This window comes from Chionomys nivalis, chromosome 22 (assembly GCF_950005125.1).
Source record: "Chionomys nivalis chromosome 22, mChiNiv1.1, whole genome shotgun sequence".
NCBI lineage: Eukaryota > Metazoa > Chordata > Mammalia > Rodentia > Cricetidae > Chionomys > Chionomys nivalis.
Window position 1 is genome coordinate 44,859,203 of NC_080107.1, and position 25,703 is coordinate 44,884,905.

General features: G+C 44.0%; 1 protein-coding gene across 9 annotated transcripts in view; it reads left to right on the plus strand.

Moving 5' to 3' along the window:
• Positions 1 to 25,703, plus strand: part of Sptan1 (spectrin alpha, non-erythrocytic 1) — a 70,454-nt gene that overhangs the window by 18,152 nt on the left and 26,599 nt on the right. For 6 of the 9 annotated variants that reach the window (XM_057754681.1, XM_057754680.1, XM_057754679.1 and 3 more), the window contains 26 exons: positions 602 to 742; positions 1,063 to 1,209; positions 3,468 to 3,601; positions 3,701 to 3,845; positions 4,089 to 4,243; positions 5,257 to 5,392; positions 6,372 to 6,473; positions 7,257 to 7,394; positions 8,044 to 8,154; positions 9,436 to 9,513; positions 9,647 to 9,802; positions 10,014 to 10,218; positions 10,877 to 11,058; positions 11,383 to 11,626; positions 11,770 to 11,892; positions 12,025 to 12,242; positions 13,596 to 13,688; positions 14,513 to 14,647; positions 15,958 to 16,106; positions 17,149 to 17,208; positions 18,491 to 18,689; positions 20,071 to 20,175; positions 20,799 to 20,822; positions 21,872 to 21,907; positions 24,248 to 24,295; positions 25,437 to 25,528. In XM_057754681.1, the coding sequence (XP_057610664.1) occupies positions 602 to 742; positions 1,063 to 1,209; positions 3,468 to 3,601; positions 3,701 to 3,845; positions 4,089 to 4,243; positions 5,257 to 5,392; positions 6,372 to 6,473; positions 7,257 to 7,394; positions 8,044 to 8,154; positions 9,436 to 9,513; positions 9,647 to 9,802; positions 10,014 to 10,218; positions 10,877 to 11,058; positions 11,383 to 11,626; positions 11,770 to 11,892; positions 12,025 to 12,242; positions 13,596 to 13,688; positions 14,513 to 14,647; positions 15,958 to 16,106; positions 17,149 to 17,208; positions 18,491 to 18,689; positions 20,071 to 20,175; positions 20,799 to 20,822; positions 21,872 to 21,907; positions 24,248 to 24,295; positions 25,437 to 25,528 (3,356 nt within the window). The remainder of the gene's footprint in view (positions 1 to 601; positions 743 to 1,062; positions 1,210 to 3,467; positions 3,602 to 3,700; positions 3,846 to 4,088; positions 4,244 to 5,256; positions 5,393 to 6,371; positions 6,474 to 7,256; positions 7,395 to 8,043; positions 8,155 to 9,435; positions 9,514 to 9,646; positions 9,803 to 10,013; positions 10,219 to 10,876; positions 11,059 to 11,382; positions 11,627 to 11,769; positions 11,893 to 12,024; positions 12,243 to 13,595; positions 13,689 to 14,512; positions 14,648 to 15,957; positions 16,107 to 17,148; positions 17,209 to 18,490; positions 18,690 to 20,070; positions 20,176 to 20,798; positions 20,823 to 21,871; positions 21,908 to 24,247; positions 24,296 to 25,436; positions 25,529 to 25,703) is intronic. The other 3 variants (XM_057754683.1, XM_057754687.1, XM_057754688.1) reach the window with 1 other exon arrangement.

Below are 25,703 nucleotides of genomic sequence, written 5' to 3' on the forward strand. Positions count from 1 at the left end.
AGGCTGAAATAGTTTTCTTGACTTCCCTCATTCTCAGGTCCTTTCTAGGTCTGTGCTGTGAACACCCAGCGATGCTGGGAAGCGAATACTTCATGCAGATGTGTAGATGAGGTTTGAACTTAGCTTGAGATGTCATGTTCAATAACTGTCGCTGTAAGACCCTCCAGAGCCTTTTCTATGAAGAGTTATTTGAGAGCTGATGGTGTTCTATTACTGTAATCCAAAGACTTCACATTGTAATTCTCTTTAAATGACATTTTGTAATTGTATGAGAGAGTTGCAAGAGAGAAGTGTGTACCACAGCACACATGCAGAGGTCTTAGGACAATTTTTAGGAATCTATTCTCCTTTAGCTGTGGCCTCTGGGAATTTAGTTAGCTCCTCAGACTTGAGTGGCAAGAACCAACTGAACCACCCCACTGGCTTTTTTTATTTCTGTTTTTGAGACAGGGTTTCTCTGTGTAGCCCTCGCTGTCCTGGAACTCACTGTGGAGAACAGGCTGGTCTCAAACAGAAATCTGCCTGCCTCTTCCTCCGGGGTACTGGGATTAAAGGCATGTACCACCATCCCTGGCTTAAACATCTGACTTTTAACCTCCAGACACGTTTGACGGAGCTTCACCGCCAGTGGGAGTTGCTTTTGGAGAAGATGCGGGAGAAGGGAATCAAACTGCTGCAGGCACAGAAGCTGGTGCAGTATTTGCGGGAGTGTGAGGATGTAATGGACTGGATCAATGACAAGGTATGCTTTGAGGGCAGGTATACTAGGCTCCCCAAGAGGAAGGAGCCTCCCTGTGATCTGCCTTGAGAGGCAGTGTTAATGCAGTTGGAACCCTAGCTTAGATGGAGGGCAGGAGCAGGAGACTGTCTCAGCTGCTCTCTAGGAACCTTTGATTTTGTAACCCTGAAGCCTAGGGTCTCTGGGAAGAACACTGTTAGAGGACAGAAGTAAAAGACTGCATAGAGAATTGTCCAGTAAAGTGATATGGCCTCGTCCCTAATGTATGTTCTTCGTTAATTGACTGTGTGCCAGTGTCTCAAGCTGGTTCTCTCCCTGAATAGGAAGCAATTGTGACTTCTGAGGAGCTAGGCCAGGACCTGGAACATGTGGAAGTCTTGCAGAAGAAATTTGAAGAGTTTCAGACTGATCTGGCTGCTCATGAAGAAAGAGTTAACGAAGTAAACCAGTTTGCTGCCAAACTCATCCAGGTGAGAAGCAGATTGATGTGTGCTCCTCACAGTGCATTCAGGAGGATGTCTTTGGCAGCCTTAGTTTAATTTTATATGTGAATATTTTGCTTGTATATATATGTATGTGCACTATGCGTGTGCCTGTTGCCTGGAGAGACTAAAAGGGTGTCAGATCCCATGGAATTACAATTAGAGATGTTTGTGAGCTGCCATGTGGGTCTTCTGCAACCTCTGGGCTGGCTGACCCTGCCTGATCCCGAATTACCTAATTATTATTACTTCTCTTCCTCCTCCTCTATCTATCTATCTATCTATCTATCTATCTATCTATCTATCTATTTATTTTTGAGAGAGGTCTGTTTGTTTTTAGTCCTGGCTATTCTGGAGCTCTGTGTGTAGACCAGGCTTACCTCCAACTCACAGAGATCCTCCTGCCTCCTCCTGAATGCACTACCACACCCAACTGAGATCCCTAATTTCTAACGAGCAGATTTTCTAAGTATCTTAAAAGTTTTGTCTAATGTACATAAAACCTCATTCTGATTGCTTCTAAATGAGAGCATGGTTTTACCTTGTGGCCCTGGGCAGGAAGGACAGAGTTCATTTGATTTCTTTACTCCATCCACTTTTGGGCCAGGTTGGATGAACTTTTATTGGGCTTCTAAAACTTGTTTCTGGGGTTTCTCAGACTTTGGACCAGAGTGTGGTAGTAAATGCCTACTAATTCTGGCAGTATTGATGGCTCTTACTTCTTTCCCACTGAAGTTTTTCTGGGTCTGGGTGTGCCCTGAAGGACTCTCCACTGGTAGCTCTGGAGCTCATTAGAGGGGACAAAGACAGCTATGTGTGGTGACATCTGTTTCCCAGCACTGGGATGCTGAGGCTGGAAGATTGTGGGTTCAAGGCTAGCCACCCTGTCTCAGAACCCAAAAGGAAAACAAGGTGGGTGGAATGGGCAAAACCACCTATCCTACTGTCTGCATAGCGCCGTTTTCATCCCCCATCTTCTACTACACTAGGGTTCAGTATGTTCTGAAGATATCTAGTAAATGGAAGCAAAACATTTTGCTTTGGGGGTCTGGAGGGTGTCTTTTGGAAGGGTTCAGATTTTAAATTTCCAGGTATTTAGGGAACAATACATTTTTTTTTTAAAGTCAGTGTTTGAGAGGACAGCCAGGACTGCTCAGTAATATCTGTCCTTCTAGAAAGCCAGTGTCATCTTCAAGTCACAAGCCATTTTTCAAAGTTACGCTGGGTAAGAGCAGTCAAGCTAAGCCCCCGCATACTCGATCTGACCTCTTCACGTGTTTTGTTTTGTTTTGTTTTTTCTCGAGACGGTTTCTTTGTAGCTTTGGAGCCTGTCCTGAAACTAGCTCTTGTAGACCAGGCTGGCCTCAAACTCATGGAGATCCGCCTGCCTCTGCCTCCCGAGTGCTGGGATTAAAGGCGTGCGCCCAGTGTTCACATGTTCTTTTTAGCTAAGAGAAAACAACACATTGGAATATGATTGGTGGGGAAGAGTCATGCTAACAAGATGTCACCTGTCTACTTTGAGGAGTAAGTTAAATTTTGGCCACTAAGAACCATGTATCTGGGAAACAGTACTTAACTGGTTCACAGACACCTGAAATACTGGGTTTTTAAGCTCTTGAGGTAGATGGTACATTGCTAAAGTTGCACTAAGTTGGACTCAATATGTCCTTTTTTTATTTTATTTTCTAGAATTATTTTGTGCATTTTGTCTGCATGTATGTGTGTGTGCCACATGTATTCCTGATTCCCATGAAGGTTGAAGGAAGGTGTTGGATCCTATGGAATTGGAGTTAGAGATAGTTGTGAACCCTACTATGTTGCTGCTGATCCTTTGCAAGACTGACAAGGGCTATTAACCACTCAGCAATTTTTACTTCGTCCACAGTGTGTTTATCATCTGGTGCAGGACAGATATTGTGGCTCACACGTTTAATCTCAACATTTGGGAGGCCGAGGCAGGTGAATCACTGAGTTCATGGCCATCCTGGTCTACATAGCAAATTCCAGGCCAACCAGGGATGTATAATGAGACTCTGTCTCAGAAGACAACAACAATAAAAAAAACTTACACCCTCCAAGGGACAAAAGAAATGGATACTCTCTTGAGCTGTAACTCCCTTCTTTTCACAAAGACCCAGGTCTTTACAGTTGTGAAGACTTACTTCTGTTCTGGATCCAGGCCTAGGATAACTTGCAGGGGTCAGAGGTGAGAGATAAATTGGTCCATTCTCTTCCTTGTGTAGGAACAGCACCCAGAAGAGGAGCTGATCAAGACCAAGCAGGATGAGGTGAATGCAGCTTGGCAGCGTCTGAAAGGCCTGGCTCTTCAACGGCAGGGCAAGCTGTTTGGTGCTGCTGAGGTTCAGCGCTTTAACAGGTACTGGGGCTGTGAGAGCTGAGAAGAGCTCTTTCTCTGTGGTGTGCCCAGTGCACTTGGACAGCTGCATAGCTGGGTTGACTGGTTCCTCTTCTGTAGGGATGTGGATGAGACCATTGGTTGGATTAAGGAAAAGGAGCAGTTAATGGCCTCTGATGACTTTGGCAGAGACCTAGCAAGTGTTCAAGCTCTGCTTCGGAAGCATGAGGGTCTGGAGAGAGATCTTGCTGCTCTAGAGGACAAAGTGAGTTTGTTTGTTTGTTTGCTTGCTTGCTTGTTTTTCTGAGACAGGGTTTCTCTGTGAAGTCTTGGCTTTCCTGGAACTCACTATTTAGACCAGGCTGGCCTCAAACTCACGGAGATCCCCCTGCCTCTGTCTCCCAGTACTGGGATTTAAAGTGTATGCCACCACTGCCCAGCCACAAGGTGAGTTTGAAAGTCAGTTAGCAAGGGCAGGAGAGTAGTGCTGATAAGAGTCTATTTCTAGGTGAAGGCCCTGTGTGCTGAAGCTGACCGTCTGCAGCAGTCACACCCTCTGAGTGCCAACCAGATCCAGGTAAAGCGTGAGGAGCTGATTACCAACTGGGAACAGATCCGCACTCTGGCAGCAGAGAGACATGCGCGACTCGATGACTCATACAGGTAGCAAATGATCCTTTGGTATTTAGCAGTCAGGAAAGGCAGAGGATCAGTTTTAGATACCAAAAAGGTTTCTGTAGCCTGCCAAAAATCACCAGTAAGAAAATGCAGGGTACTTTCCCTCACCTACAGTAAAATTCTTTTGGAGAATGGTAACTTTGTAGAGTGTAGTCTGTATATAGTATTTATAACTTCATAAAATCTTCTGTCAACTCTTACTTCACTTTGACTGACAAAATGGAAATAACCCATAGTCATCAACCTCATTTAGAATAACCTATTAAAACTCAGTAATTGAGCTGGGTGGTGATGGTGCGCACCTTTAATCCCAGCACTCAGGGGGAGGCAGAGGCAGGTGGATCTCTGTGAGTTCAAGGACATCCTGGTCTACAAGAGCTAGTTCCAGGACAGGCTCCAAAGCTACAGAGAAACCTGTCTCAAGAAACAAAAAACAGGGGCTGGAGAGATGGCTCAGAGGTTAAGAGCATTGCCTGCTCTTCCAAAGGTCCTGAGTTCAATTCCCAGCAACCACATGGTGGCTCACAACCATCTGTAATGAGGTCTGGTGCTCTCTTCTGGCCTGCAGGCCTATACACAGACAGAACATTGTATACATAATAAATAAATAAATATATAAAAAAGAAAAAGTAAATAGTTTATAAAAAAAAAACAGTAAATGAAGAACTGGAAAGGTAAAGAACACTTCTTACTCACTTTGAGTTGGCCCTGCGAATAACAAGGAAGTTAACAACGGTGAGTTAGTGGCAGTGACGAGCCAGGACTGTATAAGGAGACCCATCTCAAACAGCAAAACATGTGAGACAAGGTGGGAGCATTACCGTGGATGAAAGAACCTGTTTTTCTGCTGTCTTCACTTTAGGTTCAGTGAAGTTTCCTTTCCCAGGACTAGGATTTGTATGGTTGACTTTTGAGAACAGAATTCAGAGCTTCGGATAGAAAGCCATCTTCTGTCTTGGGACCACTACTGGAAGTGACATACTTTTATTTTTCCCAAGGCTTCAGCGCTTTCTTGCTGACTTCCGTGACCTCACAAGCTGGGTGACTGAAATGAAAGCCCTCATCAATGCAGATGAACTGGCCAATGATGTGGCTGGTGCTGAAGCTCTGCTGGATAGGCATCAAGAGCACAAGGTAGTATTTCCAGGGTCTTCCAGAACTCAACAAAGATTCTCCTGCCTCTGCCTCCCAAGTGCTGGGTTCAAAGACGTGCACCTCTACCATCCCATTTCAAGAATATTTTAAAGAACTTGCTAGGTGAGGTGGTGCATTATTTTAATCCAGCACTGGGGAAGTAGATGCAGATGGACCTTTGGATTCCAGGCCAGTCGGGGGTACACAGTGAGAACCTGTCTCAAAAAAAACACTCACAAGCTGGGCTGTGGTGGTGTACACCTAGAACCCTAGCACTTAGGAGACAGAGACAGGCTGATCTCTGAGTTCAAGCCAGAACTAGTTTCAGTACAGGCTCCAAAGCTACAGAGAAATCCTGTCTGAAAAAACAACAAACAAAACAAAAACCACAAAACTTACTCATAGAAAGACATTGCAAAATAGATTAACCAAGTAAAATGACTTAACCTAATTCGTAACTGAATGGATGGTCTGTATAAATGTATAAATGGTCTGTATAAATACTATTCAATGTAGTGTATGTCAAAACCTCAACAGAACTGTCATTTGCAAAGAGTAAGCTAAGTCCACAAAAAAGCTAAGGCAATTTTGAGAAACATGGTAGAGAAGGAAGGGATTCACTTTACCAGGTACTATAAAACTGTAGTAAGCAAGCCCATTTGGCATAAAAAAGAAAAATGGACAGTAAATAGGGCTTGGCTCTATGCAAGCATATGGCAGCTTGATTAATGACACATGGCCTACAGAGCTGGTGGCGTGTGCTTCTCAGTTGGCAGATAATTATTTTCAAGTTTGGCTCCTGAAGCTGACACTGGTTAGGAAGCACTTTAAACCTGCCGCTCTGTTTCTTTTCTTAGCAGTATCACTAATGAGTGTTGGAAATTCAACAACTTGGTGTCACTGCCATCATCCCCATGCCTCCCCACCCCTGCCACCACCCAAAAGATGCTGGAAATACGCTGTCTCTTTTACTCTACAGGGTGAGATCGATGCTCATGAAGATAGCTTTAAGTCTGCAGATGAGTCTGGGCAGGCTCTGCTCGCAGCTGGTCACTATGCCTCAGATGAAGTGAGGGAGAAGGTAAAGTAATGAAAAGGGCCTTTTAAAGAGAAAGCCAGGACCAGAGAATGCTTCTCTGCCCCTATGGCCAGTTTGGGGCCCACCATCATATTGAGAACACATATTAGTCCAAGATTCTTCCACAAAGTGCAGCTTTTTCCTATAGAGATTTTAAAAAGAATGTATGTGGCTGGTTGTGGTAATACTCACCTTTAAATCCCAGCACTGGGGAGGAAGAGGCAGGCAGATTTCTGTGAGTTTGAGGTCAACATGGTCTACATAGCAAGTCTCAGACCTTGTAGGTCTTGTATAGACCCTACTTGGAGAGGAAAAATATGTAAGTGGACCAAGAGACTTTTTTCCTTTGAAATTTCAGGTATGTGTGACACATGACTTATTTGAAAAGAAGTTTGTAGAGAGCCAGTCCTGTTTTAGTATTTGGAACGAATAGGAAACAAATTGTAAAGGGTCTCAGTCATTCATGAACTTACTTATCCAGTTGGGATGCCCATTCAGTTGACAGCTCCCATTTGATGGTCCATCCTCTATTAACATCACTTTCAGAGTTTTTCATCTATCTACTCGCCACCTTGGCATTTTTACCCAGAATGCTTATGATGACAGTAAATTCTAGGTTAGTCAGCATGGGATTCTTGTGGATAGCACACTCATGCCAGTTCTGTGGTATTAGTATGTCTCATGATACTTATACACATTAAGTGCTATTTCACGAAGAAATATCTAAAGCCTAGCATGAGCTGTCTCCCAGAAGGTGGAATGTAACTTTGCTTCCTGTTTCCCAAGCTGAGCATCCTCTCAGAGGAGAGAACCACCTTGCTGGAGCTGTGGGAGCTTCGAAGGCAACAGTATGAGCAGTGCATGGACTTGCAGCTCTTCTACCGTGACACTGAGCAGGTGGACAACTGGATGAGCAAGCAGGAGGTAATGTTTGTCAGGAGCCCCTATCAGGGAAGGACAAGAGTCATGTCCCACCTCTCCAGTGAGTGCTGATTTTGTTTCAGCACATCAGAGCCATTTCAGTTTTGGATAGCACTAAATTAAGCAGGCTTATTTTGGCCCTGTCTACCTCTGGTATTGCTGAGACAGGAAGGCACTTAGAAAAGGTTTATGCAGTACAAAAAATGTTTCTAAAAATTAGAATTTAGCCTATGTGTAATCTGAACATAAGAGACGCTACAAGAGCTATGCGAGAGCTGGGGTTCGTACCTGTTTGTATTCAGACTCAGAAAGCTAATGTAGGAGGGTCACAAGTTTGAGGCCAGCTGAACTACTTAGAAAGTTAAAGAGCATCTAGAATGCATAGTTAGACTTTGTCTCAATATCCTCCCTCCCTTAAAAGAAATAATTAAGAAAAAATGCTTGGGAGAATATATGATAAGGATTGTTTTTCTAGTGTTCCTGGTTAGTTTTTTTTAAGAGAATATAAAAAGATTAGACTTTCTCGTAGTGATCTCAGAAGCTTAATTGCCATAGGATATTTCCTGTCTGTGTTTTGCCAAAATCTGCTTTCTTTTGGGCTGTAGATGAATGAGCAGTCCATGATGTTGCAAACTTCCTGTTCTTTCTCCAGGCATTCCTGCTAAATGAAGATTTGGGTGACTCCTTAGACAGTGTGGAAGCTCTTCTGAAGAAGCATGAGGACTTTGAGAAATCCCTCAGTGCCCAGGAAGAAAAAATCACAGTAAGACCCTTCTTGTCATGTGGTCCACAGAATAAACAGTCCTTTTGTGAGAGGGTTGGGAGATGTCTGCAGAGCACTCACAGGAACACGTAAGATCCCATGATGACATCATTTGAGCTTCTTTTTTTTTTTTTTTTTTTTTTTTGGTTTTTTTTTTTTTTTTTTTTGGTTTTTTCGAGACAGGGTTTCTCTGTGGTTTTGGAGCCTGTTCTGGAACTAGCTCTTGTAGACCAGGCTGGTCTCGAACTCACAGAGATCCGCCTGCCTCTGCCTCCCAAGTGCTGGGATTAAAGGCGTGCGCCACCACCGCCCGGCTCGAGCTTCTTTTATATGTAACACAGCTTTATGAGCAAAATTGCTTGCTTGATGGAAACCTCCCAATTGAGATGTACCTTTGACTGACACTGCATCAGAGTAAGGCAACATGTGCTCTTCCCATAAAGAAAACAACTTATTAGAAAGGATCAGAAAGCCGGGCGGTGGTGGCGCACGCCTTTAATCCCAGCACTTGGGAGGCAGAGGCAGGCAGATCTCTGTGAGTTCGAGACCAGCCTGGTCTACAAGAGCTAGTTCCAGGACAGGCTCCAAAACCACAGAGAAACCCTGTCTCGAAAAACCAAAAGAAAAAAATAGAAAGGATCAGAAGTCTGTTGTCCTACATCTGACACATATTAGGTGCTCATGCAGCAGTTGCTGTCTGCACACTTGAGGGGAATGAGCAGTCTAGAACTCTTACCATAGCATCAGTAGAATCCTTCAGGCTTGTCGACTTGCAAACACTGTCATGTCTGCGTTTGTAGAACTCACTCTGGAGAACCAGATACTTAACAAAAAAAAAAAGTATCTCATAACATTTTACATTTAGGATTTTGTGTTAGACTGAATTTATAGCTATTCTAGGGTACGTGCAGCTTGTGAGCCACAGGTTGGACGTGCCTGCCGGTGAACTTAATCATTCAGCTGGGCCCAGTGGTGGGCACATGTCTCAGTGCAAACCTTGACTGTAAAGATTAGAATGTTTGGGGGCTGGAGAGATGGCTCAGTGGTTAAGAGCATTGCCTGCTCTTCCAAACGTCCTGAGTTCAATTCCTGGCAACCACATGGTGGCTCACAACCATCTGTAAAGAGGTCTGGTGCCCTCTTTTGGCCTGCAGACATACACACAGACAGAATATTGTATACATAATAAATAAATAAATATTAAAAAAAAAGATTAGAATGTTTTCTCTGTAGCACAGTAAGGGCACAGTGCTCAGTGACAACTCTTGCCTTCCTTTCTAGGCACTGGATGAGTTTGCAACCAAACTAATCCAAAATAACCATTACGCAATGGAAGATGTGGCCACTCGCCGAGATGCTGTGAGTTCCCTGGGCTTAGCATGCTCCTTTCCTGTAGTGTACACGTTCTCTTTCTCTGAGATACTTTGTTCAGTTGACCTGGCCACATTTTGGGGAATAAGAACTGTAAAATCACATCATCCCTGTCTTTCAGCTCCTGAGCCGCCGAAATGCCCTCCATGAGCGAGCGATGCACCGCCGGGCACAGCTGGCCGATTCCTTCCATCTACAGCAGTTCTTCCGTGATTCTGATGAGCTCAAAAGCTGGGTCAACGAGAAGATGAAAACTGCCACTGATGAAGCTTATAAAGTAATGTACAATCAATTTTGTCACATGATACTTGTATAAGCTAAATAACCTTTCCAAAAACTAGTTGTAACTACAAAACAAAACAAAAAGAATTAAACAAAACGGGTCCTAGGAACCACACTAGTTATCGTATGCTGACTGCTTTATGAGAATGAAGTTACTCTCCATACTCAGGTTCTAGACATGACCCTCTTTTTTTTTTGATTGACAGGATCCATCCAACCTACAAGGCAAAGTCCAGAAACATCAGGCTTTTGAGGCTGAGCTTTCAGCAAACCAGAGCCGTATTGATGCCCTAGAGAAAGCTGGGCAAAAGCTAATAGATGTCGACCACTATGCCAAGGAAGAAGTAGCAGCTCGTATGAATGAGGTCATCAGTTTGTGGAAGAAACTTCTAGAGGCCACAGAACTGAAAGGTATGATAGAAGAGTGTTTGGTGATAGGAGCGTTTGGGAAACTAAACACTACTCTCTGTCTCTGCATTCTAGAACCAGACACCAGCCAGGAAAGGTAGATTGGTAGTTTGTTGTTAAGGGTTGTTTGCTATATAGGGATTACTTGACCTGAGTTCTCAATAATTGATCATTTCGTAAGTGTGATTGATGGGTTCGTTGGAGAGACTAAAGAGAATGAACTGAGCCTTCTCACCTAAAATCACAGATTAGCTGTGTGCCAGGAGTAGTATCTCATGGAATTAACGACGCTTTCCAGACAACCTCTAGTTGAGCCTGTAGAATGTAGAGCAGAGGTCATACTAGAGATTTTTCGTTCCCCTACTCAGTAAAGCTGGATAATGAATAAGAATCTCACCATAATCCTCCACCAGGATACTGTAACTTGTGATCAGTATTAATGGATCACATTATTAAGAAAACTAAGAGCCGGGCGGTGGTGGCGCACGCCTTTAATCCCAGTACTCGGGAGGCAGAGGCAGGCGGATCTCTGTGAGTTCGAGACCAGCCTGGTCTACAAGAGCTAGTTCCAGGACAGGCTCCAAAGCCACAGAGAAACCCTGTCTCGAAAAACCAAAAAAAAAAAAAAAAAAAAGAAAACTAAGCCCACTTCCTTGAACAGGAATAAAGCTCCGTGAAGCCAACCAGCAGCAGCAATTTAATCGCAATGTTGAGGACATTGAGTTGTGGCTGTATGAAGTCGAAGGTCACTTGGCTTCAGATGACTATGGCAAAGACCTCACCAATGTCCAGAACCTTCAGAAGAAGCATGCCCTGTTAGAGGCGGATGTGGCTGCTCACCAGGTGGGCTGGGGAATGGGACCTGTGCTGTAGGGCAAGGCAGTGCTGAATGGGAGAATGATAAATATTGAGACTCTTAGGGGGGAAATGAAGTGTATGGCTCTTATAGAACTTCATATGCTTGTACTCCAAGTGTTTTCCCTCAGTGCTCTCTAGGAGCACTCTAGGGAAGGCCATGGCAGAACAAATACTCTCAGAGTAGGACAAGCACGTTGTTAACTTTCCTTGGTGTCTGATGAATCTTCACCCCAAGTAATAGGCTGGAGATGTGCAGAAGAGTCTCTGGGAATTGTTTCCAGTTTTCAAACCTTAGCCTCCTGTTCCCAGGATCGAATTGATGGCATCACAATTCAGGCCCGCCAGTTCCAAGACGCTGGCCATTTCGATGCTGAAAACATTAAGAAGAAGCAAGAGGCCCTTGTGGCTCGCTATGAGGCTCTCAAAGAACCCATGGTGGCCCGGAAGCAGAAGCTGGCAGATTCTCTTCGTCTGCAGCAGCTCTTCAGAGATGTGGAGGATGAGGAAACCTGGATTCGAGAAAAGGAGCCTATTGCTGCATCCACTAATAGAGGTTAGTCTCTCTGCCCCAGGCAGGACCATGCCACTGTGGCATCCCATAGCATACAGGAGATATATCAGAGGGAGTGCCGCACTGGTGGGAGCCCATAGTGTCAATTCAATGCCAGTTGATGAGAGAATGTGTTTTGCTTTTAGGCAAAGATCTAATTGGAGTCCAGAATCTGCTAAAGAAACATCAAGCCTTACAAGCAGAAATTGCTGGGCATGAGCCCCGCATCAAAGCAGTGACACAGAAGGGAAACGCTATGGTGGAAGAAGGTGAGTGAGTGTACTCAGTGCCTGGACCCGGACCCGGACCCAGCCAGCAAGGCCAAGGCCGAGTCCCCTTCTCATTCTGTTATGTGAGTTTTGCCGCCATGTCAGGTGTACTTCTCATCATCATTCCTCCAGGCCATTTTGCTGCAGAGGATGTGAAGGCCAAACTGAGTGAGCTCAACCAGAAATGGGAGGCACTGAAAGCCAAAGCCTCCCAGCGGAGGCAAGATCTAGAGGACTCACTGCAGGCCCAGCAGTACTTTGCCGATGCCAACGAGGCTGAGTCTTGGATGCGGGAGAAGGAGCCTATTGTGGGCAGTACCGACTACGGGAAGGATGAGGACTCTGCTGAGGTAGCTCAAACCTGGGCATCACATGTAATGTCATGGGCCCAGCCTTAGAGTAGAAAGCAAGATAGCGGAAAAGGGAAAGTATCCTGCAGCTGCTTTTTAAGGTGTTTAGGAATGTTTTTTATTTTTTATTTTGGAAGTTCAGAATCAAAGAACAGATTGCCTGTCACCCAGCTTCAACTGTTAAGTCTCATTTGTTCTCCATCATGTGCTTGCAGACATGTAGCAGACCAGCTTATACAAGCATGCCAGAACTGACACCCATGTGAACTTAGCAGTGCATGTATATGAAACACTTAATACATACACCAAAACACATTTACTCTTTTTGCTAATCATCTGTTGTTTTACTGTAACTCTCATGTTTGATCCACGAAGGTCTGAGACAGTTGTCTCCAGACCTACCTCTTGACAGTCTTGTCAAAAACAGAGTGAGAGCTGGGGCTACTGCTCAATGGTAAATACCAGTGTAGCGTGTACGCAATTCCAGATCCCACTTCTAGTGCCAGAAACCTCCCTAGGTAAGCTGAGCCTTCACATAGACAGTGTTTTCCTCACAAATAGAACCAAAACTGCTGGAAATGGTGTTAGTGGGAAGCGACAAAGAAGCCTTGTAAAGAGGAATTCTCAAATGTGTGAAGTAACTGTTGCTTGTGTGTCTGTATATTTCAGATACTTTGTAACTAGGTAAGGGGGGAGCGGAAGAGATTGTAACTCAGCAGTACCTCTGCTCTGAAATTAAGAGGAAAAAGAGATAGACTGGCAAGATGGCTCAGTGGGTAAAGGAACTTGTGCCAAGCCTGTTGACCTGTGTTCAGTACTCATCCTCACGTAGTGGAATCAGAGAACTGACTTCCGCAAGTCCTCTGACCTCCATGCATGTGCCATGGTGTATGCACACACACAAAGAATAAGTATAAGCCATCGTAAATGGGGAAAACTCCACAGGATCCTATCCTACATGCAAAGCTATCAGTGGTCAGTGGCTGAGAGGAAAATCAGTTTCCTCCTGAGAGAAGCTCCCAGGTCTGTGGTCCAGTCACAAGTGGTCAGCCCTGGGCACAAATAAGTGTGTGCAACAATGAATGTACTCAGTAGGGTGTGTGTGAGACACACACACACACAATAGTAATTGTAAAAAAGGAGGTCATGAAATCAGAGGGGAGTCTGGAAGTAGTTGAAGTGGAGCGGGAGAGGAGAGATATAGATAAACTACTTGTATATGATGTTCTCGAAATTTAAAATTAAAAAGTAAATATACAAAATGTAAAAAAAATTAGGAGTAAAGAACAACTAGCAGTCATATTTTGTTACGGCACAGGGCCTTTGGATAAGGTTCCATGTATATGGTTTCAGGCTCTGCTCAAGAAGCATGAAGCTTTGATGTCCGATCTCAGTGCCTATGGCAGTAGCATCCAGGCTTTGCGCGAACAGGCCCAGTCATGCCGGGTAAGTAGTGCTGAGGAACCAGGAGGGGGCAAGAGAAGTTGACAGACATTTAAGGCTGTGGTCAATATTCTTTGGTTTGGGTTTATTTGTTTGTGACAGGGTCTCACTATGTAGACTGGCTCCAAACTTGAGTAAATCACATACCTCTACTTCAGTTGCTGGAGTGCAGGTTTTTAAGGCCATACCACCATACCTATGGGAAACATTCTTCTCACACAAAGGTCTACAGTCAGACACATTTAATTGAGGAGAGTTTTTGTTTGATTAATTTGTTGTAATGCTCAGCAGCTTGAACAAATCTTTTTTGGTAACTTCAGTAAAGAGCTATCAAGGAGCTGGGTGTCGGGGCACAAACCATTAATCCCAGCTCTGGGGGCAGAGACAGATCTCCAGGATGCATTCAAGGCCAGTCTGGCCTATATAGTTCCAAGTACTAAAATAGGATTGGTTCTTTTTTTTTTTTTTTTTTTTTGGTTTTTCGAGACAGGGTTTCTCTGTGGTTTTGGAGCCTGTCCTGGAACTAGCTCTTGTAGACCAGGCTGGTCTCGAACTCACAGAGATCTGCCTGCCTCTGCCTCCCAAGTGTTGGGATTAAAGGCGTGCGCCACCACCGCCCGGCCAGGATTGGCTCTTTACAATGTTCTTTTTAAGTTTCAGGGCCACACACAGTAAAAAAAAAAAAAAAAAAAAAAAAAAAAAAAAGAGAGAGAGAGAGAGAACTCTCATAAGTGTATTTAATGTCCCTGTTGAAATTAGACTGCTGTGTGCTTGGTGATACGTTATGAGTGGCATTTAATCATTTTGCCTTTCCTTTGGCTTATTAGCAACAAGTGGCCCCCATGGATGATGAGACTGGGAAGGAGCTGGTCTTGGCTCTCTATGACTATCAGGAGAAGAGTCCTCGTGAGGTCACCATGAAGAAAGGGGACATCCTCACTTTGCTCAACAGCACCAACAAGGCAAGGCACAGGGTGGCCAGGGTTGGGTACATCAGCACCATATAGTGTGCTCTCAGCCATATATCCTTGGGTAGAATGGAAAGAGAGAAGAGGATTTCTTTATCAAACTCACAGTCACTCTTCATTTATTCAGAGCCATATATGACTAGGGAAGTACTAGATCAATCCTCTGGAGTCTGTCATGTGCAGATAGTGCAAGAGTCACCTACAGGATCTTCACAATCAAATGTCCCTGTGTGAACACTCTCCCTTCTGAGCCGTGGTGTTTGCTTCATAACTTGCACTGTTGGTGGTGGTTGTGGAAGTTAGGGCCTCATGGAGGCTGAACAGGCACTGTGTACCACTGAGCCTTTGTCTGTTGGTTACTCGGCTAGATTGTATACGGTTGTAGCTCAAGATTAGCAAATAGTTGAAGGCAGCTGTATGCACTTTATCTTCTTCAAGTTAAATGCTGCTCAGTACATCAGCCTTCCTTCCTTAGCACATGTAGGTATGACACTGTCCGTATAAGGAGGGATGTGTTCACCTGCATAATACTTGACTGGTCATGAAGGATCCTGCCATCTTAGTTACGGTCAAAGAACTGTTCTGCCCATTACTAGGGAACTGTAACCCCATCCTGAATGAATAAGGAAACTCATGAGTCTTATCTGATATTGTTACTTTCTTTTTTTAAATATGTATCCCAGGCTGGCCTCAAACTCGTGATCCTCCTGCCTCTACCTCCTTCAGCAAATCCTACCAGCATGTGCCACCACAACCGGCTGTAACTATCTTTTGACTGAAATCTAACTCTCTGGTCCACCTAGTTTGTACAAGAGCTATGTCACCCTACCATGCATTTTAAGGTGAGGTTGAAAATGTGTCTGCTGTACCCAGCATAACATCTAAGCACATATGGAAGATAACTGAATTACAGTTAGTGTAACTCAAGTTCTTGATGGGTTTGGTTCCAACGTACAAAAGCTAAATAGGTTTGTGTTGCTAGTGGCTGTAGTGTTGGACATAAGGGAAGACTGGCATCCATAGTTAACTGCATCTTTAACCTGTACCTTTCCATGTGTGGCAATACAAAGACTTTAATTTGTCACAGGCTTGAAGTAATAAAACTCCTTTGGATGACTGCTACACACGTATGCAAATAGGCCAGTGTATTAGGGATGGAAATCTAACACGCTCTCCTGGCCTCCTTGAGCATACATGCGAGTACACACAGAGGCACAAAATTAAAAAATGAAAAAACAGGCCAGTGTGAGCTGTCTTTGATGGGAAAAGAATGTGCTTTTCAGTCCTCTTTTTTTTTCCCTTAGGACTGGTGGAAAGTGGAAGTGAACGATCGTCAGGGTTTTGTGCCTGCTGCGTACGTGAAGAAGCTGGACCCCGCCCAGTCAGCCTCAAGGGAGAACCTCCTGGAAGAACAGGGCAGCATTGCGCTGCGGCAGGGGCAAATCGACAACCAGTAAGGGCTTGCACACACACAGCACAGGCTAGACAGTACTCAGGGCTTAATCCAATCCTCAAGTCAGTTACAGCCAGTGCCTGGGGTCTCTGGGGCCCTCTGTAGTCTTTCTTTTTCCCTCAAGTTTCCTAACCCATAAATTTCCCAAATTCTTGACTAATACAATCTCACTTATTTTTTCCTGTGCTTCTGAGATGCTTTTTCTAAACCACATTTTACTACTTTATTTAATGTTCGCCTTTGTCTTGTAGTCAAGGTTCTTTTTGGGTTGGATTTTCGGATATCTTACCCCCCTTGGCTCTGCCTCCCTTTGGACAGCTGCCTAGAGAGCTGCTCTCTCTTCCATACATAGCTTTGTGTTCAGAGATTGCAATTTATTTTTTAAGCTTGTTTTCTCCTCATCATATAGATGAGCCCCATATTGTATACTACATGTCCGTCCTGTAGTGCATACCTTACTCTATTAATGAAATCAACAGCTTTGGGCACCTGGGAAGTACCCAGGAAGTATATTTCTAAGTCCAGTAGGGCTTAGAGTAAGAGCTTTTCTGACCTTAATGATCTTGAAATGACAAGAACCATTTGTACACTTAGAAATTCTTTCACTGTTACTGCACAGACAAGGAGACCCTTGGGCTTGTGATTTTGTCACGGTCACAGACCTGGGTCAAAAAAGAGCACAAATGTTGGTGGAGATAGTGTTCTGAACTGGCTATTAGAATCAGCACTGTCCTTCAAGTCTGTTTTGTCCCCTGGCCTTGCTCTCTGCAGCTAAGTGTTTACAGTACAGGGAACGTTGCCTTAAGTGTAGCAGATTTGTGAGGAACATGAAGGTAAACTAACCCTCTCATTTAATTTTCCTACTGTTTCTCCACTGATTTTATTCATGGCCTGGGCTGCTTCTAAGTGCTTTTGAATGATTCCTAAATTTTTCCCACTTCAAGCATCCGCCATCGTGGCACCAATCGGAGCTGCTGCTTTTCATTCCTGTGGATTAATCCCACTAATGTGTGCATGCTTTTGCTGTACCCCCTCTGTGCAGGACACGCATAACTAAGGAGGCCGGCAGTGTATCTCTGCGTATGAAACAGGTGGAAGAACTGTGAGTAGGCTGAGAGCCTCGCTGAGCTCCCCATGTCCACTGCTGCACCTGTCCATTCTCCCTCTGCTGCTTTCCTACAGAGCACTGTCTGTTCAGAAGAAGGTGGTGCAGGGGACCTGCCACATCTGCAGCACTGCTCTGCTGGCTGTTAGAGAGCTGTCAATGGAATTGCTCTCCTCGGTTGCTTCCACCTGCTTGTGTTTGGAATGGTGTTGGCTTACTCTAGTTTTGTGATAGAGCAGGAGCCATCTCTGTCCTCTGTGAACCTGCAGCCGGTTTTGTCATATTCTTCAGTAGGGAGGAAATGAAGTGCTGCTTAGAGGTTGAGGGCTCTGACTTCTGTTGACATGGTACTTTTGTTTATTTGGGAAGCTTAGATTTCGTGATGATTTTCAGATTTTTCCTTAACTTTGAATTTCATTTCTTACTCGGATCTGTTGTTTTTATGTCTCTAAAGATAGTGGCAGCTCAGCTTTTTTGTATCTTAGTTCTCACGGGCTAGAAAATTCTTTGATTCTTCTTAGGTCTTGCAGCTGGTGCTACACACCTAAAATTCTTTCAGTAACTTGCTCAGAAATATACAGCTCACCATGGAAATGTCCTGTTGACAGAGATGGAGCATCCTGTATTATTAGACTGTGTTAAAAACTCATTATCTTTCCCCACTTAGGGGCTGCTCAGAGAATTATAAAAACCAAAAAAATCCCTTTTATACATTATGGAGTTTCATCTTTATGTAGCTTCATCTCATCTCTCCAATGTAGTCGCATGAACCTTTTATTTCTGTGCTAAGTGCTTGGTTTCAGGCTTCTGTGGTCATAATAATTGGAAAATTGGGGCTGGAGAGATGGCTCAGGTTAAGAGCATTGCCTGCTCTTCCAAAGGTCCTGAGTTCAATTCCCAGCAACCACATGGTGGCTCACAACCATCTGTAATGGGGTCTGGTGCCCTCTTCTGGCCTTCAGGCATACACACAGAATATTGTATACATAATAAATAAATAAATATTTAAAAAAAATAACTAATTGGAAAATTGACCCAGAGATAAGTGTGCCCAGCCAGGTATGACCAGTGCACTGTGCGCTTATCCATGAAGCTGTAGATTGGGGGCTTAGTTGGTATCCTCATCTTTGTGTGTGCTCTGATCCTTTGTTGAGCCTTTGTTGCTAGGCATCATCATTACAAACTCATGCCTTGGATCACACCTTAGATGACTCGTGGTTGTCCTTTGTTGGCATCTTTGGTTTCTTGCCCATTTTGTCACCCTCTTGACTTCTGTCAGATATCAGTCTCTGCTGGAACTGGGTGAGAAGCGGAAAGGCATGTTGGAGAAGAGTTGTAAGAAGTTCATGTTGTTTCGGGAAGCAAACGAGCTGCAACAGTGGATCAATGAGAAAGAAGCCGCTCTAACGAGTGAAGAGGTTGGCGCAGACTTGGAGCAGGTTGAGGTGCTGCAGAAGAAGTTTGATGACTTCCAGAAGGTATGAGAAGCTTGCAGCATGGCTGCAAAGTTGTGTAAATATGTAGTTCTTGGGTCTGGAGGCATGGCTCAACAGTTACGGGCACCCAGAGGAGCCAAGTTCCATTCCCAGCATCCACCTAGTGGTTCACAACCATCTATACCTCCAGTTTACTTCCTCCACGGGTACCAGGCACAAACTTGGTACATGAACACACGTGAAGGCAAAACAATATACACATGAAATTAATAATTTGAAATCTTTTTAAGGAGCTGTAGTAATGGCTTAGAGGTTAAGAGCACCGACTACTCTTGCAAAGGAACCAGGTTTGATTCCACTCACCCACATGTTTGCTTACAACTGTCTGTAACTCATACAGTACACAGACATATATGTTCACAATAAGTGAATCAAGTTAAAAAAAAAAAAAACAGCTTAGCATTTAAATTTTTTGTTTTCTTTTGCTTTGTTTTTTGAGACAGTGGTCCTCTGTGTGGCTCTTAGCTGTCCTGGAACTCAATTTATAGATTGGGCTGTCCTCAAACTCAATTTATAGATTGGGCTGACCTCAAACTCAATTTATAGATTGGGCTTACCTCAAACTCACAGAGATCCTCCTGTTTCTGCCTCCTGAGTGCTCAGATTAAAGGTGTGAGTCACCATTGCCTGGCTTTAAGTATATATATTTAATATATTTATGTATTCATTATGTATTTATATATTTAAATACATTTATTCATTATGTATTTATGTGTACAGTGCTCTGTTTCAATGCATGCTTGTAGACTAGAAGAGGATATCAGATATCATTATGGATGTTGTGAACTGTCATGTGGTTGCTGGAAATTGAACTCAGGACCTCTGGAAGAGCAGCCAATTTGCTTAACCTCTAAATACCTCTCCAGCCGTGTGTGTGTGTGTAAAAGTGTTGGTTCTCTCTGGGGCAGTGGTGGTGCACGCCTTTAATCCCATCCATCACTGGGAGGCAGAGAAAGGTGAATTCTCTGTGAGTTCAGGCCATCTTGGTCTAAGAGTGAGTTCCAGGACAGCCAAGGCTGTTACATGGAGAGACCCTATCTCCAAAAACGGGATGGGTTGGTGACCAGAGAGAACCAACTTGCCCAAATTGTCCTCTTAATCTCATACATATACTGTGGCACACTTACCCTCACTATACACAGAAAAAAAATACAAAAACAAAACAAAAATAGTTTTAAATAGTTGGTTCTCTTGGGTCTGACCACAGACTACTGAAGTGAAGAGAACATGGATTGTGCAGTCTATGTGACTTAGAGTTTACTCTCTATAGCTTCCGTGTTTGTGCAGTACTGGGGACTTAAAGTGTCCCCCTTCTTCCCTGACTTGCTATTGTGTATTTAATTATTGTGATTTTACCTTAAAGGATCTGAAAGCCAATGAGTCTCGACTGAAGGACATTAACAAAGTAGCTGAAGACCTGGAGTCTGAAGGTCTGATGGCAGAGGAGGTACAGGCTGTGCAACAGCAGGTGGGTGTTTTAACCTTTGCCACAGAGGTCACTTTCTTTTTTCTTTTTTCCCCCATTGTTGTTCTTGTTGTTGGGATTAAAGGTGTGTGCTACTGCTGCCTGGCAGAGGCCACACCTCGTTATGTAACACAGATTTGAGGCCAGTGTAGTTCACACTTCATCCTAAGCCCATGAAGAACTGTGGAAGTTAAATGTCTTTGGTGCCATTGATTTCACATTCTTTTTGTTGGTTTTTTTGTTTGTTGGCTAGTGCCCTTAACCACTGAGCTATTGCTCCAGCCCCATTTTTGTTGTTTTTTTGAGACAGATTTTGTCTGTATAGCCCTAGCAGTCCTGGAACTAGTTTTGTAGACCAGGCTGGCCTTGAACTCACAGTGATCCGACTGCCTCTGCCTCCCAAGTGCTACGATTAAAGGTGTGCACCACCATTGCCCACTTGGCTTAAAGTTCTTAACTTCCTTAGATAAAGTTTTTGCATGTAAGCATTTGATTTGGAGTTCTTCTTGCCATTGAGCTAGATTTCTAGTCTGTTTTCTGTGGCTCTTCTTTTCACCTACATTTACTATATGGCATTCCGAAGCATGTTTTCCTCTGTACTAACGCTGATTTCCTTCACCTTGTAGGAGGTGTATGGCATGATGCCCAGGGTAAGTCAAGGGTTCCATGTAGAACTCAAACTGGGTAAGGATTTCGATCTTGGGAAGAAGTAAAAGCAAGAGCTGATGAATGACAGAGACCTTTTGTTGTGTAAGAATGAAAAAGAAGCGGGGGGGAGGGGGTGGAGAGATGGCTCAGTGGTTAAGAGCATTGCCTGCTCTTCCAAAAGTCCTGAGTTCAATTCCCAGCAACCACATGGTGGCTCACAACCATCTGTAATGAGGTCTGGTGCCCTCTTCTGGCCTGCAGGCACACACACAGACAGAATATTATATTGTATATACAATAAATAAATAAATAAATATTAAAAAATGAAAAAGAAGGCATCTATATTGCCTGCCATTCTCCAAACAAAAGTGGGGGTTTGCTCTTAAGAGTGTTGAGTGGTCCAGGCTGGCATGGAACTCACTGTACAGCTCAGACTGGCTACAAAATCAAAATCCTCTTGCCTCAGCCTCCCTAATGCTGAGGTTACAGGAGCTAACTACCTATCTGGCCAAAACATCTTTAATCTTTATCTTTCTAAAATGTTTTCCCTAATATTATTTACTTACTATTTTTTAAAGAATTCTATGAGTGTGGCATAAAGAAAAGATGGCCATTATATTGAATTCCTTCCTTCCACTCTTTTACTGGATTTAGGGAGTGGGGGACACAGTAGAGAGCTATAGAGTTGGCCTAGCAGTCACAAGCACTTGTTGTTCTTGCAAAGAATCCGAATTCAGTTCCGGCTCCGACTTCATGGGTCGCTCAAACTGTCCTTAACTTCGATGCCCTCTTCTGAACACCCTGGGCACCAGGCGAGCAGGTGGTGCATGTACATACATGCAGATAAAACACTCATACACACAAAATAGATCTTAAAAGGGGAGAGGGATTCCTTCCAGCAACCTTAGGTTGGTTGCTGGATAGTTAGCTCTGAGTTCCATAGTAGTGAATAGGGAAGATAAACTATTGGGATTCCTCTGGGATCACAATCGCTGGCTGGGAAGGTTCTGTGCTTATGACACGCCGACTAACTCTTTTTTTCTTTGACTAGGATGAAGCAGATTCCAAGACAGCCTCCCCATGGAAAGTAAGAACTCCTTTGCACTTTATTAGTTCTAAGTTTTTTGCAATATCTTATGTTCTTTCTTGTGTGCCTTTTTCTTCGTTTCCAGCTTGTTGTAAACTTTCACTTGGTTGGTGTGGCCTCCTTCTAACCTTAGTGGCTATATTCTGTGGTTTGTGGAACTGGAAAGCCTAATACACAGAAGCAGAATACCATGTAAGGTTGGGCAGTCTTCATCCTAGAGTACACCTCACCTGGGGACTCATCCATTTTCAGATATAACCCCACAGGATGGCAGAGGATGGTAGGGCTGAGAATGAGAGTGACAGTCACTCTGTCTGTTATCTGAGTGACCAGATCCTGTATATAGAAGGTCCCACCTCCAAAGCAGGAAGGGGGGAGCAAGTTACCCCCGCAGCTGACGTCACTGACACCAGAACAGCAAAGGTCTGCCAGGGAATGTGGAAGGAGGCTTGATGTGCTGTGCTTCCAGCTAGGATTGCACCACCAGCAATTTCAGTTTTACTGAATCTTCTCTTCTTGCTCAGCTCTCATAATACATCGCTTAAGCTGCAAACTAGTTACAGGTAGACTTCTGCGTTACAGAAAAGTATGTTCTCGGGAATAGAAGATAGCTCAGAAATCTAGCAGAGAAGGCCTTCCTTCACCAGCCTCCCATGCTTACCCTTGTGCTGTCATCTTGTCTAACCTGTCTCAACCCAGCCTCAGTGTCCTTCATAGTTCTGTTACTAACTTGGTTTTAAAAACAGAAAAGATATGAGACTTTTTTTTTCTCATTTGATTCAATTTGATTCAATTCTCCATGTCCCACTGTCACTTTTTCTAACAGCAAAATTTAATGAACTTTTTTTTTTTTTTTTTTTTTTTTGGTTTTTCGAGACAGGGTTTCTCTGTGGCTTTGGAGCCTGTCCTGGAACTAACTCTGTAGACCAGACTGGTCTCGAACTCACAGAGATCCACCTGCCTCTGCCTCCCGAATGAACTTCTTATGTGAATGTTCTGCCAAGCTTTTCTTGCAATATATGTTCTTCTGAAAATAAATTTAAAAGGGGTTGGGTCTCATTTTGTAGTTGTGGCTAGCCTAGAATTCACTACATAGACCAGGCTGATCTGGAAGTCACTGTAGACCAGGCTAGTCTTGAACTCATGGAGACCCACCTACCTTTGCCTCCCAAGTGTTGAAATTAAAGGCGTGCACCACCATGCCTAGCTGAAAAGAACAGATTTTAGAATTACAGTTGTTTGTGGTGTGTGTATATGTGTAGAAGCACCCATCACCACGTGCTTAGGAAGGTTAAGGGACAGCTTGCAGGGGTTGTGTTTCCCTTTTGTATAAGTTGAAAAGTCATTAAGTTGGCAACAACTGCCTTTGCTTGCTGAACCATCTCACTGGCACAGATTAAGAGATCATTGTGAATTGTTTCTTATTTCTAAGAAGGATTGGGAGATGATGGTTCTGCCTTCTGAACCTATATAACACCCACATGTCATCTGTGGTTCATGAGAACATTTGATGGCTTCCCACCCCTGCATCAAAGCTGAGCCCTGCCTCCTTTTGTCACACTTGAAAGGTTTTGAGCCAAGAGGAGTTTTTTTTTTATCTTTTTTTAAAAATATTTATTTATTTATTATGGATACAATATTCTGTTTGCATATATTCCTGCAGGCTAGAAGGGGACACCAGACCTCATTACAGATGGTTGTGAACCACCATGTGGTTGCTGGGAATTGAACTCGGGTCCTTTGGAAGAGCACATAATGCTCTTAACCGCTGAGCCATCTCTCCAGCCCGTTTTGTTTTGTTTTTAAGCCAGGTGGGATGGGACATTTTGATGCTCCTCAGGTGTTTACAAGTGTCTGCATTGTGAAGAAGAAAGCTAATTCACTGGCTAGCTTCTGTTGTCCTTCAGCAATGCTGTCCCCTTTTCTTCAGCACACTGTTAGAAACCATAGCCTAGTAACCGCATCAGCCATGGAATGAGTGATTTTGGGGCCTCACTAATAATGAAACAATCACAGCAGCCAGTGTATGTGGAGCTGTTTTCTGGAGGGTTCTTTGGTATGGACAGTAAAGTGCACCGTTCATGACTCTTGAGCTGCCCTTCAGCAGCTATCCTCAAAGCTTTCCTCTCGAAGTGGGTGTGCTTCATCTTGCAGCCAACTCCGCTTATGTACTTGGTGTTTTCTTGCACCTTTCTAGTAGTTGGAGTTTTTATCAATGCCCCTGATTCAAATGTTGCCAGTGTAGGGTAACGCAGTTTGAGTTTTGGGACCTGCTCAGTGGCCCCAGCAGATCTGTCTGTGAAAAGTCTGTTGACTGGTTCCCCTGTGCTCTTCTCACAGTCTGCTCGCATGATGGTCCACACAGTGGCCACCTTCAACTCCATCAAGGTAAGAAGTGATAACCAGCTACCCTGCTTACCCTTGCTTTTTTCTTCACTATTTTCTTTCTCTTGACTACAGTAGAGGACGTGCTGGTACCTGACCCACTTCCATAGGTCTCAGAAACATGCTTAAGCATCCTCATCAGATGTCGAGTCATGAAATAGCTTGATTGGGATTCTTTCCTTGTTGTTGTTTTGGTTTTGGTTTTGGTTTTCAAGACAAGGTTTCTCTGTACAGACTTGCCTGTCCTGGAACTCGCTCTGTACACTAGGTTGGCCTCACAGAGATCTGCTACCTCTGCCTCCTGAGTGCTGGGATTAAAGGCCACAACCATCCGGTTTATTCAGGTTTCTTGACTCAGACTTTAGTTCGGGTATTTTGGTTACTGTTCTATTGCTGTGACAAAACACCATGACCAACGCAGTTTACAAAAGATGGTGTTTAACTAGATTTTTGGTTTCAGGTTAGAGTCCATGATGGGGTGGCAGCAGGAACAACTGAGACTCTCATCTTACTCTACAAACAGGAGGCAGAGAGAATAGACTTGGAGTGGCTGATCCTTTGAAACCTCAAAGCCTGCCCCAAATTCTAGTGACACACCTCCCCCAACAAAGCAAGACAGTTGCTTCCCAAACGGTTCAGTCAATGGGGACCAATAATTCAAACGTTAGCCTGTGGGGACCATTCTTATCCAGACCAGCACAGAGCAGTACTGAAAACCTTCACTGGGATTTCCAGTGAAGCAGGAACCTTAAGGACTCAGCTTTTTGCTGTCTGCATTGGCGTTTCTCACATCTGCTCTGGCCCAAGACTTGCTTGGTTGTAATGCTGAGAAGACTCTTAGGAGTTTCACTCGTAGCATAGGTGTCAGTGTGCCAGTCACCAGAGTATTGGAAAGAAGCACAAAGTTAGTTTGTCCCAGTGTTGCAAAGAGTGTTCCTCGATTAGGCATTTGACGGATTTTCAGGCTATTAGATATGACTGGTTTTGGTCTCTGCAAGATTACTGTTGGAGTACACTGCTGGTGTATTTGCAAGGAAGGTTGAAGTGGAAAATTACAGGTGTCCTATCACTTACAATTGAATCATTTTCCTAAGGCCTGGTTGTGGGTGTACCAGAACAGGCTGATGTTACTATTCTCCTGCAGGAGCTGAATGAGCGTTGGCGATCCTTGCAACAGCTGGCTGAGGAACGTAGCCAGCTCTTGGGCAGTGCACATGAAGTACAGAGGTTCCACAGGTGAGGGTTGCCTGGGGTAGGAAGAAATGAGGATTTTGCCCCTCATAGATGGGGCTTGCTAAGTGGAATATCAGCATAAGTAGCTATGTCTTGATGTTTGGGCTCTTAACACAGTGGATGCTCAGTTAATTCTGCTGAGAGTGAATGTGTGTACCAGACACAAAAGTGCCAGCCC